At 57.8% G+C, this 14,442-nt stretch overlaps 1 protein-coding gene across 6 annotated transcripts in view; it reads left to right on the top strand.

Annotated features, from left to right (window-relative positions):
* The window catches only part of PHACTR3 (phosphatase and actin regulator 3), a 229,521-nt gene that overhangs the window by 148,712 nt on the left and 66,367 nt on the right, over positions 1–14,442 (top strand). For all 6 annotated transcript variants that reach the window (XM_067012631.1, XM_059036857.2, XM_067012632.1 and 3 more), the window contains 3 exons: positions 7,380–7,592; positions 10,322–10,496; positions 11,302–11,549. In XM_067012631.1, coding sequence (XP_066868732.1) covers positions 7,380–7,592; positions 10,322–10,496; positions 11,302–11,549 — 636 coding nt within the window. The remainder of the gene's footprint in view (positions 1–7,379; positions 7,593–10,321; positions 10,497–11,301; positions 11,550–14,442) is intronic.

The raw sequence follows: 14,442 nt of genomic DNA, 5'->3' as shown, positions 1-14,442 counted from the left end.
GATAGGATGGTGAGAGAGAGGGCTGAGCCGGGCCGCCCCCTTCCCCGAGGGCGGCCCCCTTCCCCGAGGGCGGCCCCCTTCCCCGAGGGCGGCCCCCTTCCCCGAGGGCGGCCCCCTTCCCCGAGGGCGGTTGGTTGGAGCCACAGTGGGGTTTGCACTGTAGGAGAAGCCCTGGGCCTCTGGTCAGTGTGTAGTCTGTGGTGATGGTATGCAGTTTCATCCCTCACCGGGGCTCCTCCTTTGCTCTGGCCCCAGAGAGGTCCTGAGCTCCTGGGGTGGGAGAGATGAGGTTATCTGGATGGCACATGTGAACAACTTGAAAACGTTTTAGAAGTGGTGTTCATTGTCATTAATTAGAGCAAGTGGTATGGGTTTCTCATTCAGGGCAGGGATAGGTTCTTAATAAATTAATTGAAATTAAAAGCATGGCTTCACTTAACGTAAAATATAGCAGACAAAAATATGGAAAAGTACAAGGCCGTGTCCACACGGTTGCCCCCTTTTACTCATGATGAAAAGGAGGTACCCAGGTTAAGTAACTCATCCGAAGGTATAGAATTAGGGAATTGAGAGCAACGTCTTTGGCGTCGGGTTGAGCTGGGTTTGAGATGTGACCGAACGCCTCGCCAAGCTGTGTGACCGTGGACAAGTCACTCAACCTCTCTGAACCTGTGTCATCAACTATAAATGGGGACAATGTGGCACTTCTCAGGGTTGCTAAAATTAAACCACTTAGCTCAGTCGTCACTCACCCTGAGTGCTCAGAAAGCGTCTGCTGCTGCTCCCAGGGATTGTCCTCGTCTTTTATCATCATCACTTTTGTCCTTGTCATTATGGAAAAGCAGCCCTTGGAGGGAGGGTGATGCATTAAAGCCTGGTATTGGGTTGCCTGCAAACGCCCCACAGAGGCCCTGCCTCTAAAAGCTCGTGTGGGTGGGGATGTGGGTGCACCTGCACTTTGCTATTGAGCGGGGGATTCCCCCCCCAACCCCCTCCGGAGTCTCTTGCAGCCCTGCAGGCCTGGAATCCTCCACCAAGAACACTGACCAGGGCTGCGGCTCCTGGTCTCTACTGAGAGGACTGGCCTTGAGCAAAGCCCCTTCAGTGAGGGAGTGGATTGTAATCTAACTCACACTCCTTAAACTCATTTCTTCAAACATTGCCTAGGCTTAAAAACCAGGAGCATTCATGAAAAATCCACATGTGCAGCTAGTTGCTTTTCAACAAAGTCCACGCCCACTGGGCCCGTGTTCCCACGCAGCTGCGGTCTCTGGGAGCTGAGAAGAGGTCATCTCCTTTGCGGGGGGGGGGGTGGGGGTGGGGGGGGCGCTCACCTCTCAGCTCCTGCTTGGCCCCTTGGGTGTATGAGTTTGTGACCCCCCTTCCACGAAGGTGAAGAGCCTGTCCTTGGGAATCAACCCCTGTGCTGCGCTGGGGGCGATGCCTCTCCTTGGCCAGGTGGTGACACCTGGATTGGAGCTGCTGCTTCCGTGGGGTAGGGCTGGGGGCGTGGGCGTTCTATCCAATGATCGCAGGTATCTCAGGAAGAAAACACTGTCAACGATTCTGACCGTGGTTTTCTTTCATCCTCAGTTTGGGCTTAGCGATTTGGGTTGACTTTGGACTCGTGTTTGGGGTGATTCCTGGTTTTGTTTGGATCATGCTGTGTCAGCCATAGAGCATCCCCTAAGAAAAGCCCAGGAGAACCCCTTGATTCAGTGTTAAGTGGGACAGGATCCCGTTCAGTGTTTCTGTCGTGCAGGGGCTGAGCTCTGGCGTGCCCAAGAGTGCATTAATGAAAAGGAAAAGCGGCACTCAGCATGTTCTGTGTGTGCTACATTATCTTAGCCCCATTTTTTGTTTTTGCTTTTAGATTAGGACGCAGTGGCCCAGAGAGGTTCAGTCACTTTCCCGAGGCCACAGAGCACATAAGTGGTAAAGCTGGGGGTTGGTCCACAGACGTGCTGTTATAACTGTAACACTCTACAGCCCAAACTAGGGCCAGGCTTTGCTCTGCTTCTGAAATGTGGGTGGTTTCTGCAGAGTCTAGAAGAGGGTTGGCGAATTGCAGGCTACAGGTCAGACCCAGCCTGTCTTTGTCTATACGGGCAGCTCGTGTGCTGGCACTGTGAGCCCAGGTACCAGGCAGAGATGTGGACCCCTCCCTGTACCTGCCTCCCAGCTGGTGGCCACACTTCATCAATGTCCAGGGCCTGTGCTGGTCCCACTGACACCTGGGACTCAACTTTTGGCAACTGCCGGGCCCGGAGCTGTGGAACCTCTTTTCAGGAGTTGGCCAGTCTCTTGGCCCAGGGCCAGCTGTCCAAGCCCAGACGGAGAACATTACGGGTGTCACTGGGGTTCTGTGAAACTGACCACGGCAGCTGTCCCCCCAGCCCTCTAGGTCCCCCCTCTCAGGCTGGTCTCTCTCGGTCTCAGAATGTCTCCAGTGGGTGATAACTGGGTGTAAAGCAAGCCCACCACCCAGCAGCACGCCCCAGGCAAAAGGGCCTCGGCTGGGAGCTCAGTTGGTGAGAAGCGACCTCTGCTGGTCAGGGCCGGACAGGGACAGCCCCGAGGGAGGGATTCCGAATGCGGGGGACATGCAAAGCTGACGTCGGCTTCTACATTAAGGAAAAAAAACTTTTTGGGGCTTCTCTGGTGGCGCAGTGGTTGGGAGTCCGCCTGCCGATGCAGGGGATGCGGGTTCATGCCCCGGTCCGGGAAGACCCCACGTGCCGCGGGGCGGCTGGGCCCGTGAGCTGTGGCCGCTGAGCCTGCGCGTCCGGAGCCTGTGCTCCGCAACGGGAGAGGCCACAGCAGTGAGAGGCCTGCATACCGCAAAAAAAACAAAACTTTTTTTTGATATAACACTTGAGACTTTAACAGATGTTAACGTTTCAGTTTTGACAAGGTTCCGACATACAGAGGTAGCTGCACACTCGCGTGAGATGTGCGGGAAGATGTAGGTTGGCAAAGGAGACGCTGAGACACCAGTTTCCTAGGCCGAGGATCCCTCAGACAGGTCAGGGTGTGCGGGCGTCAGTGCGTGATGAGTTTTGAGGAGAGACATCAGAGGAGGGTGTTTGGGGTGAGTTCCTGGTGTGTTGGGTCCCGGGGCCCTCAGAGCAGAGGGTGGGGGACCCACTGCATCTTGGGCTAGTTGTGGGGGGACCTCCCTGGGGCTGTTAGAATCTTACTCTGCGACCTCTCTGGTTGAAGGGCTGTGACCACTGACTCACTCCCAGAAATCCAGAGCTGCCCTGTCCACTAGCTGCGTGGCTATTTAAATGAATTAAAACCAAAGAAAATAAAAAATCCATCTCCCCCGTTGCACCGGCCACTTGTCAGCTGCTCACTGTAGCGGACGAGGAGGCGTTTCTGTCATCTGAGAAAGGTCTGCTGGGTGGCACTGAGGGAGAGGGGTGGCCACACGTCCACTTGGGTGCCCAGCCAGGGGGGTTTGCTGTTTGGGTCGCCCAGCCCTTCCAGAGTTTTCTGCACCAACAGAGACCTTATAACCTGCAAAGCCAAAGCCTTTTACAGAAAAAGTTTGCTGACCCTCATTTAGAGAATGGGTTTGGGGTGCCACGGGTGGAAGGGAAGGAGCTCGAAGGTCACTGCTGAGGTTCAGGCAGAGGCTGTGGCAGCCGACACCGGGAGGACGATACTTCCGAGAAATGCTTTGGAAGTAGAGCGCCCAGGGTGTATTCATGAATTAGATATGGGGGGTGGGTGTGAGATGGAGAGGACAGGAGCGGGATCGAGCGTTGTGTCCAGTCTGGCCGGACAGCTTGGGGGGTGTGGGGAGCGTGTACTGAGTCTGGTGAAGGTGGGGCTCTGTCTTGGTCAGTGCCATGTCCACAGCTCCTAGGAGGGTACCTGGGCCCCGTAACTGTTCAAGGACACTTGTGGGCTGGATGGATGGATGGACGGATAAGTGAGAGAGAAGAGGGACTGGGGAGGGGTTTCTCCTGGGAAATCACGAGATGGGTTTGCGCGTGATCCATTTGGACTGTTTGACCTCCAGCTGGAGGTGTCAACGTGGTCGATAATGGATGAGTCTGGAGCTCTGAGAAAGGGTCAAGGGGGTTGGCAGAGATGAGGCAGATTTGAAGCCAGAGGACTAGAGGAGAGAATTAGATGAGAGAGTGGGTTAGGGGGGAAGAGGACCCCGGGCTGGGTCCTGGGGCAGCCCAGGGGGAGCCTGAGAGGGGCTGAGCAGGTGTAGCCAGAGCGGCAGGAGGGAGCCAGGGGACGAGGTGTCCAGAAGCCGCAGAGGAGGGTGCAGGGACAGACGTGGGGGGCTGTGCTGAGGCGGAGCCGAGGGGACCCGCTCTGGCCCTCGCGCGCGGGTGCCGGGACCCTGACCCAGGGCCCTCTCCTTGTTAACCCTTCTCTCGGCGGCCCTCCCAAGGGGACCCATGGAGCCCAGTTCAAACACGCCCACCTTGTGACACACTCTCCCAGGTCTGTGCGGGGGCAGCAACTGGCCGGTCGGGGTTTCCACGATGGCAGGACCCGGGAGAGTGTGTCACAGCTGTGGGTCTCACCACAGGCCTCCCTCGCCAAGAGACACCACAGAGCATCCCCTTAGAAGTCTGAGTAGTGTCTGCCTCGAGCAGGGGCTCTCAACCATGGGCGTCCTACCCTCCAGGGGACATCGGGCAGCGTCTGAAGATAGTTTTGGTTGTTACTCTGGCATCTGGCAGGTAGAGCCCAGGGCTGCTGCTAAACATTTTACAGGCAAAGAATTATCTGGTCCCAAGTGTCAATACTGCCAAAGTGGAGAACCCCTGACCTAGAATGAGAGGAAAACTCATCCACGTTCCAAAATAATGCTTTGATCCCTGGCCGTGTGGCCCATGACTGTCCGAAGTGCTGAAGAGCTTCGGACATCCCCTCCATGACGTCATGGAAGGCTCCCTCCCTTGTAGTGGGCAGGAGAGGGTGTTTGTACAGATGAGGAAACCGAGGCTCAGAGACGTGGAGACCAAGGTCGCTCCTCTGGAAATGAGTCAGTCACCACAGAGGCAAAGGGTGGATGTGGGAGACTGGTGGGGTGAGCTTGAGGTCAGGTAGGCCATTCCTGTGCCGCCTGTCTCCCCCGAAACCATGACATTGGGAACATGCTGGATGCCTAGAGGATAGAAACCAAGCCTGGACCGAGTACTCAAGCTCACTCCGGCCCCGCAGCCGGTGCTTCCGGCTGCAAGCTTGGCCCCTGAGGGCCCGGGAGCATGGCCTCCCCCAGGATCAGGGTCCACTGCCCTGCTCTGATCCACACAAGCCAGGAGGCCCAGCAAAGTCATAGGGCCAGTGCCCACATGCAGAAAAGGGACCTTTCCTCACTCACCTACGGCTTACCGAGGAAAGCACACAACTGTTTTTACTTACCTAGAAGCACAAAATGTTTATCTTAATGTTATTTTTGCAAAACTTATTAACTAAAACAATCAGAATTATAGACTCTTAGAGGTTGCAGGTCACAGTTCATGGGACATAACAATAGTCTTGAAGTCTAGGAGTCTTTTAAAAAAAACGCCTATGAACAAATAATACTTTTGAGGACAGTTTTATTATTATTGTCAATCATCATAATAAAATAAAACCATAGTGTTTTCACGTGGGTATCCGTGCAGGGCATAAGGGAAGGAGCATTCTGTAGTGGCTGTTCTCGGCTCACACTAACCTCATGATACAAACCGGACTCTGTCTTCTGCAGTGGGTGGGAAGGGGACGTTTCTCGTCTCAGCTCTTGCTTATCAGGATTTGGGAGGGCCAGCCCTTCCAAGGCAAAGACTGCATTTCCATGAGCTTCGCAGGGAAAAGGCCTGGCCTGAGAGGTCTTCAACTTCCAACAGGGGCGCCAAAAGGACGGAAATGGTGGTAACCAGTGGGATATGCCTGGGACATGCCGTGGTCCTTTATAGGGTTTCCCCGAAGCTTTGTGAGGGCAGTGATCAAGCCTGCCTCGGTCAGCACCACGGACAGTGGCGCCTCCAGAAGCTGTCTCTGGCTGATGAATGAATCCCACACGGTGACTCTGGGGCCGGCTCTGTCAGGCTGTTTCCAGAGGGTGCTAGGATCTTCCCCCTTAGGTGGTTGCAAAGATGAAATTAGACGACGTGAGGCGGGGCCCCCGGGGTGTGTGCTCTGAGCGGGCGGGGGGGGGGGGGCTGAGGTCCCGAGGTGGGGATGGGAGGCCGCCTCTCTCCTTGTGTCAGGGAAGAAGGAATGGTGTGTCGGGGGTGGTAGGTTTGGGTTTGAGCTCCCCCCGCTCCCCCCAGGCCCCGGTCTGATGGGCTCACTTTCCCCTGTAAAGCTGGAGGTGAGGCTGCACAGGAGGAGGGAGTGAGAAGCTGCAGGTAGGAGAGAGACAGAGAAGGTCTGAAGCAGGGTGGCCACCTGCTGGGGCAGAGCCAAGGGCCCCGAGGGCGGTGGTCCTGAGATGGCCAGGCCTGGGGCTTCTGTGTCTCCGCCCGTCTGCCACAGCGCTCCACAGGGACAGGAGCCGGCGGATGGAGGCTTCCTGCAGAGATGGGGTGTCCCCAGTTAGCTAAATGCGAAGGAAGGGGGTATTGGTGAGATGGCTCTGGAGTGATGGATGGTGGAACTCGAGCTGGAGAAGGAGAGAAGGGGGCGGAGAGGTTGATGGGTTGGGAGAAAGCCCGGGGGCGGACAGGCCAGGGGAGGGAGGGGGGAGCAGAGCTTCCGGAGGGGGAGGAGCCTGAGCCGGCAGCTGGAAGGGGGGGGTGGGGGCTGTGGACGGGCTGACCCTTCCTCAAAGCTGAAGCGCCTGCTGCCCCGCTGCCACTCAGCTCGCAGCCCTCACGCGGGGGCGGAACTGCTCACCAGGCACGTAACATCGATCACCGCGGGGTCTGAGGGTCTGCGGTGAGCCAGCCACACATCTCGTTGTCGCTTCTTGATTAAATCTCACAGTCCTGTGAGGGACTCTTGCTGTTAGTTCGCTGTCATCCGCGGGTAAATGGAGACACGGGAGATTAGGAGCTCATCCAAGGCCACAGAGTAAGTGCAGGGGCCACTGGCATCGGATTCCAAAGCCTGTGTTTGTGACCAGCAGCCCCAGGTGAGGTGGGAGCTTTAGTGCTACCTATTGAGTGGGAAAAGGGACAGAATCACTCACACTCTTGAAGTTATTTCCCTCCCTCCCCCCTCCCCCCTCCCCCTCTCTGCTTCTGATGTTTCTGTTGCTACTAGAACTCACGGGGAGTCAAATGTGTATGAGAGGTGACCCCTCTGTGCCCGGCTCCGTGATAACAAGCCCACCCAGCCAAAGCTCCCTTGCTGCCTTCACACCCACCCCAGCCGGAGGAACTGCGGTTTGTGAATTCTCTGTTTTGCTCTTGAACCAGCCAAGGTGTCGTCAGCATCCAGAGAGGAAGAAGCAGGTGCTGCTGGCAGCCTCCCACCTACCACGGACGAGCCCTCTCAAGCCTTAGCTGGGTCCGACTCCCTGGACAGTCCTCCCAGACCCCTGGAGAGATCCGTGGGCCAGCTCCCCAGCCCCCCGCTGCTGCCCACCCCACCGCCCAAGGCAGGCTCCAAAACCACGAGAAGCGTCACAGGTGGGCCTCCGTGCACGCACCCATCCACCTCGCTTCCCTTTCCCTTCCGTTCATCCATCCATGCCTCCGACCCGTCCCGACTGGGCTCCCACCGTGGGCTGGCTCTCACCCTTTGCTTCTGCGATGCTCTGGGGCTCCGGGCGGGTCCAGGGGAGCAGAGCTTCGGAGACCGGAGGGCGGCTCTTAGCAAGGGGGAGCCCTGGTCGTCAGGGGCAGGCAGCTCGGGCTCCCTCAGACGCATGTGGGGCAGCTCACAGGTTTCTTCCGGAAGGTGAATGCGGGAGACGTAGCCACAGCCCCCAGGATGGGGGCTTTGTCTTTCTGTCTGGATATTCAGGTGTCTGACTGTCCTTCTCTTCCTGCTTCTAAGTCAGTGTCTGTCTCTCTGTCTCCTTCTCCTTACCTCCCCTCTCCCTCCCTCTCATCCCCTCTTTTCTCTCCCTCCCTCCTGCTCCCCACCTCCCCTTCCTCCGTCTGTCTCATGATCTCTGCTCATCTCCGTGAGAGCTCCGTCCAGCAAGGCAGAGCCGGGAATCCACACTGGACTGTAGGGTGGTGGTCGGAGAGGGGAGCACGGCTGAGCAGGGGCCCGCAAAGGCATCGCCTCCTGTAGCTTTGGCCACACTGGCTGAAGGGTCGCAGGAAGTAGGGGCGTTGTCTTTTCAAGTTTGCGTATTTCTTGTCCAGTCCCGGCTGGAAACAGGAGACACTGCAGGTCTCGGGGTGGGGGGGTGGGGAAGCAGGCCTTTCACAAACAGGCGATTGTTTTGAAGAGTAAATCCTGCGTGCCGCCTGAGGGCGGGGTCATGAAGATGAGAGTGGAGAGCGGAGTTCAGCAGCTTTGCTCTAATCCTTGGCCACCGCCTGTCATAGGACTACTCACCGCTTGTCAGGAGCTGCCCACCCCCAGGCACCGCAAGGACGCCAGCCCCTCTGGGAGGGAACGTGTCCCCACTTTCCAGTTGAGGGAACTCTGCCATCACCCCTAGATCCCAGAGCCTGCATACAGCAGGTGCCCAGTGGGTGTGGGTAACTGATGGAAGGAACAGTCAGATGATCTGACCCCTTTGTCTGCTTTCTGCCTCTTTCTCCATGTCTGGGAATCAGTCAGAGTGTTCAGTCCTTGGGTCACGTGGCCACACGGACTGAAGTTTTGAGGCAGATAATCTGCATCTTGTTACAGCCTGTGTGATAATCCCCTTTGCGTCCATTGGAACGTGAGACAGTTGGAAATCCACCGGGCAAGGCACCGTCCGCCCCACTCTCTTCTGGCTCCTGTGTAACTGGTTCAGGGACTCTCTGTCCCCGTTGCGCTTAGACAGGATCAGACCTCAGCCTGTTTCGTCTCCCGAGAGCCCTCCTCTCTCCCCGTGTCCTGAGTCCTGGGTCAGCTCGTCTGACTGCCCCCAGCCCCTCAGGGGCGGGGAGCTCCTGAACTTTGGAGACCTTTTCTGACCGCTCACCGAGGAGTCCGGGGACTGGATTAGGAGCGGGAGGGGACAGCAGGGGAGGGTTACGAGCTTTGGCCTGGATCTCTTACAGCTGAGGCTGCCTTTAGGGGGAAAGAGTTGCTTCAGCACGTGGCCACTAGGTGGCAGCAGAGCAGGAGGAAGGCCCTTCACCCGGGCTTAACTGGGACACAAGGGGACCGAGGCTACACGCCGAGCGCTCCCCACCCGCCGCGGGCGCTCGCGCGGCTGAGATAGCCACAGCGGCCCCCGGCCCACGAGCTTCCTCAGCCCACCCTCCCCCAGGGGTCAGGCAGCCACCTGCACCCAGATCCCACACACAGGCTTGCCTTGCTGGGTCTGCGTGGTGTTTGATGTTTCAAAAATGTGTTGGGCTTCCCTGGTGGTGCAGTGGTTGAGAATCCGCCTGCCGATGCAGGGGACACGGGTTCGTGCCCCGGTCCGGGAGGATCCCACGTGCCGCGGAGCGGCTGGGCCCGTGAGCCATGACCGCTGAGCCTGCGCGTCCGGAGCCTGTGCTCCGCACACAGCAGTGAGAGGCCCGCATACCACAAAAAAAAAAAAAAAGTGTTGCCAACATTTTAAACACATCAAAGTATGTTTAACTATTAAACATACATATCTATATCTATCTGAATCGCTTTACTGCGCAGCTGAGACTAACACAACTTTGTAAACCAACTACACTTCAATTCCAAGAAAGAAAAAAGAGGAAAACATATATAAAGTATGTTTAACGGGCAGCCCTCGGGGCCCTGGGACTTGCCGTCATCAGGCCACGTCTCGTCCCGAGGAGGATGGGAGAGCCGTGCTCAGAAGGCCCCCTCTGCTGAGGTGCAGGGTTGGCGGCGCACGTGAACGGGTGACGTGGGGAAGCAGAGGGGGCCGTGGTGGTGGCCCAGGATGAGAGATGCCTGTAGAGCTTGGGGAGTTCTTCCACGTTCCGCAAAAGCAGGTGTGGCTTCGGGAGTTTGTAGTAGAGAAAAGGGAAGGAGGCTTTCGGTGCCTGAGACCTTGCAGCGGGCCTGTGGGCACTGCCGTGGGCTCAGCTCAGGGATGGAGGATGGAGTGGAACTGGTCAGGGGCAAACCTCGTCTCCGGCTTTGGGGGCGAAGGGATGTGGTGTAGCATCTGGTACTAGTGGTCTCACCGGGCCGGGAGCCCTGTGTCCTCTCTGCTCACGGGCTCCTGTGCTGTAGCAAAGCCCCACTTCCCTGCCCCCAAAGACTGACCTTCCTGTTGGTTCTTCTCACGCCCCAGGCCAGGCCACGCTCTTCCAAGGCTCTGGCGGGAAGAGTACTGACCCTCCTCTCCGAGGCCAGCTTTCCACACCCACGGGGTCCCCACATCTCACCACCGTCCACCGGCCGCTGCCCCCAAGCCGAGTCATCGAGGAGCTGCACAGGGCACTGGCCACCAAGCACCGCCAGGACAGGTGAGGCCCCTCCGCTGGCAGCGGGACCTGAGTGCCCACATCCCCATCTGCGGCCAGCCTTACGGGGGGCGGGCTCCGGGTTGGACTCAGTGCTCTGCTGTCACCGTCTTGGAATGCCTAGCTTCTGAGCAAGGAGCTCGTGTTTTCCTTTTGCACCGGGCTAGGCAGCGGGTCTGTAGCTGCTCCCAGTTGCCCCTTTCCGGGAGGGGTCAAGTGGGTGATGCGCACCGAGGGACCAGCCACAAAGTCCCTGCATTTCCCCCGGAGGATCCAGGGATCCAGGGTTGGGTGGGAGCATCCCGGGGGCGGATTGAGAGGGAGAGGTAGCCCTTACGTTGTCCTGGGACCCCGACGGCTTCCCGTTTTCATCAGGCAAGAACACAAGTAAGCCTGCTCGGAAGCTGACTCTTATTCTTGGTCTCATACGCCTCATAGACTGAGGATAATAAGTGAGTCATCAGAGGGCAAAGCGGACAGTGGAATACATGTGTGGCTTGGCAGAAATATTGGACACATAAAATGCCCTGCTCGGTTCTGAGAAAATCCTTGATCTGAGTGTTTGCTGCTCTAAGTCTCGGTGGGGTTTGTTACATGCATGTCTGTGACATTCAGAACAGCACGTTCTAAGCAGCCATTTGCCTTGGACTCAGAGCCGTGTGTGCCTCTGGCGCTGCTTGTCCTGTGTATCGGCTGCACATACTTGGGGGTCATCTTTGCAGCGCCCATTATAAGTCTTCAAGTCGACCTCGCAGGGTTTCCAGGTGAAGCTGGAGAACGTCTAACGCGAACTGCCTTTCTGGTTCAGTTTCCAAGGCAGGGACAGTAAGGGGTCCCCGAAGAAGCGCGTGGACGTGCGGCTGTCGAGGACGTGCAGCGTGGAGCGGGGCAAGGAGTGGGACGAGGCTTGGAGCTTTGACGGAGCCTCGGACGGCAAGTGGACCGTGGCTAAGGAGTCCGAGGAGAACAAGGAGAACTTGATCATGAACTCCGAACTCAAGGATGACCTGCTTTTGTATCAAGACGAAGAGGCCCTGAATGACTCCATCATCTCTGGTGAGCGGAGGGTGGACCCCGCGGGGTGGGAACCTCCCACCGGAGGCACGCACCCAAGCCCGCCTTCGAGGGGGCACTTCTGCCGCCAGCACAGAGGGGGCAGGGGAGTGATGGAGAGAGACACCCCCCTCTCCTCGTTGCACGAGCAGGCTGCCTGCGGGCAGGCTCAGGGCACAGTTAGGAGGGACCTGAGTGAGTTTGTCCTATGTTGCCAATTGCATATTCATTTTCACGTGTATTGGAACAACAAAAGTGGCTCAGTAAGTGACTGGGCATCACTGCTCGGGATGACACGGCAGGAGGTGGGGTCGGTGGCACTCGGATGGCCAGCATTTGGAAAATGTAGCAGAAAATGGTAAGCGAGGAAAGCGAGATGAGATGGAAGTGGAAGGGAGGGAAGGAGAGAGAGGGGCTGATGTCTGCGGTCATCTCAGAGATACTCTAAGTCCGGCAGCATCTATTTGTTCAGGACCACGTGTTCACGAGGCCCTTGGAGGTCTGTGTCTGTCCTCACAACATGTTCTAAAGGTCAGAGTATTTGCTCTGTCTTACCCTTGAAGATCTGGGGGCTCAGAGAAAGAGCATTGTAGACCCCTCGTGATGAAGGTAAAAGGGTGCTCAGTCCTGGTGTGGGCTGTGCTGAGCTTTGTCTCTTGTAGGAGGGTCAGGGGTGGACATGGCTATAAGGCCTTTGGGGAGGATTATTGTTCCTAAGTGAGGGGTTATTCTTCCTGAAAGCATCTCACGGCGACCATCACTGCCCCAGGCAGAGCTCTGGGTGGAGCCACTGGGGACCTGGTCTGGTGTTGGTGGAGTCGGGAAGGGGCTGGCATTGAACCTGAGCTGCCTGGTACTAAGTGTATACAGGCAGGGGCGATCGTGACCAGGTGGACAGACCAGGAGCCCAGGGCTAGACACTGGCCTTGACTGTCACCCCCTCCCATGACCTTGCGTACCTCTGGGCCTTTTCCGCGCTGGTCTAGTGAAGCACTTCCGGGAGCACGTGCTGCGGTACACGCGGGGTGACACAGCACCCATGAGGTTGGAAGAGGCTGATAGATAGTCGAACTGAGGTCTTCGTGGCAGAAACTCACAGCCATAGGGCCCTGGACATCCTAAGAAAAGGATGAAGCTTGTCATATTTCCCAAACGTATCTGGCCCTGGGACCCTTTCCCTTAAACACCCGTCAGCGTCCTGCCGGCTGGGGTGACGTGGGACACGTCTGGGGATGGCTGGCGTAGACAGGGATTACGGGCTGGAGCAGGTCCCTCAACCTCGGCGCCAGTGACATTGGGGCCTGGACGGTTCTCTGTGGTGGTGCTGCCCTGGCCTTGTGGGGTGTCTGGAGCACCCCTGGTTTCTGCTCGCTGGACCGCACTCCCTCGGGCTCTAGGCGAGGGTCCTTCTGCCTCTTGCAGCTGCTGGGGGGCCTCGCCTTGTGGCTGCACAGGGCTCTGATCTCTGCCTCCGTCCTCACGTCAGCTCTTGCGTGTCCCCAGTGACACTCGTCATTGGTTTTAGGGCCCATCTAGGTAATCTGGGATGATCTCCTCATTTTGAGATCCTTACCTTAATGACATCTACATCTGCAAAAGCAAATTACATCTCTTGTTTTTCCAAATAAGGTCACATTCCCAGGTTCCAGGTGCACCGGTCTCTGGGGGTCACTGTTCTACCTAACACGGTCACCCCTGATGGCGCAGCATGTTCCTTTTCTCGTTGAGCCGAGGTTGCCCCTGGGACCTCTTACCCCCAACCCCATGCCCGGGTCCTCAGCAGCGGGACCAGTCCACGTGCCTCGGACGAGACCTGCCGTGGGAAGGAGCCGGGGCGCTGTCCCTGCGGCCTGAGCGGGAGCGGGTCCCCGCCTGCCTCGCCCCCCGACCCCTCATTGATCGGGTCAAACCCTCTCCCCCCCTGCTCTGGTGACAGCACTGTGAACCTTCCTTCAGAGCTTTTGACACAGTTGCAATTTTACCCTGACTTTTGTCCTTATCTGACTGTCGTCTGTCTCCCCACAAGTCTGTCATTATGCGTTTGTTACCGATTACCTAACGTATGGGTTTGACTGCTGTCCCACGTGGGCTGGTGCCCCCTCGTCCCCATGTGCCTGGTTCTAAGTAGGAGTCAGTGAGTAGCTACTGCATGAGTGGCTTTAAATGCCATCGGCCACTCCGACCGGAGCTCCGGCCCACGTGGCCCGAGCTCCAAGGGGGGGTTGCCCTGTTAACTCAGCACGTCCCCCTGGGGCCTCGGAGGTGTGGCTGACCTGACATCTTTGGGTCTGAGCTCTTGATCTTTGCCTCCAAACCCAGACTGTTCCCCGTCCCTGTGAGCAGGGCCTCTGACCTTCCGTGGCCTGGGGCCACCTTGCCACTCTCCGGGCTTGGCACCTGACACGCAAATGGCTCCTCCTTGAAGACATGGGGCCGGTCCTCCTCTGCTGCGCTCAGCCTCCCCCGAGGCTCCCTGCCTGCGCCATCACCTCTGTTCTAGCCCCTCCACACAGACAGACGCCAGGGAGCGTCACCCCTGGCTCACATCCCTCCAGCGGCTTCAGAGGGGTTTAATGCCGTGACCTCACCAGGACCTGCGTGGCCTGTCCCTGTCTCCCGGGCTTGTCTCCTCTCCACACCCCCTGGGACCCAGCCACGCACCCTCCCTGTTTCTGACACGCCCTGACCACAGGGCTCCCGTGCTCGCCACGCAGGAGGCGTGTGCGGCTCCACGGGGTTTAAAACGCCGCTTCCTCCAGGAAGCCGGCAGGCATAAACAAGTGACTACTTTGCCAGTCCCTATGTACACAATAAACGTCAGTGAATGCTGGGGTGTCGGGATGAAAGGGGATGGTGTCTGTAGCTTCACGTGGCAGATCAGCCGTTTCGCCACCTC

The sequence above is a fragment of the Kogia breviceps genome, chromosome 14 (assembly GCF_026419965.1).
Source record: "Kogia breviceps isolate mKogBre1 chromosome 14, mKogBre1 haplotype 1, whole genome shotgun sequence".
NCBI classification, from domain to species: domain Eukaryota; kingdom Metazoa; phylum Chordata; class Mammalia; order Artiodactyla; family Physeteridae; genus Kogia; species Kogia breviceps.
The sequence above is the reverse complement of the archived record's forward strand: the minus strand, read 5'-3'. Positions and strand labels throughout refer to the sequence as shown.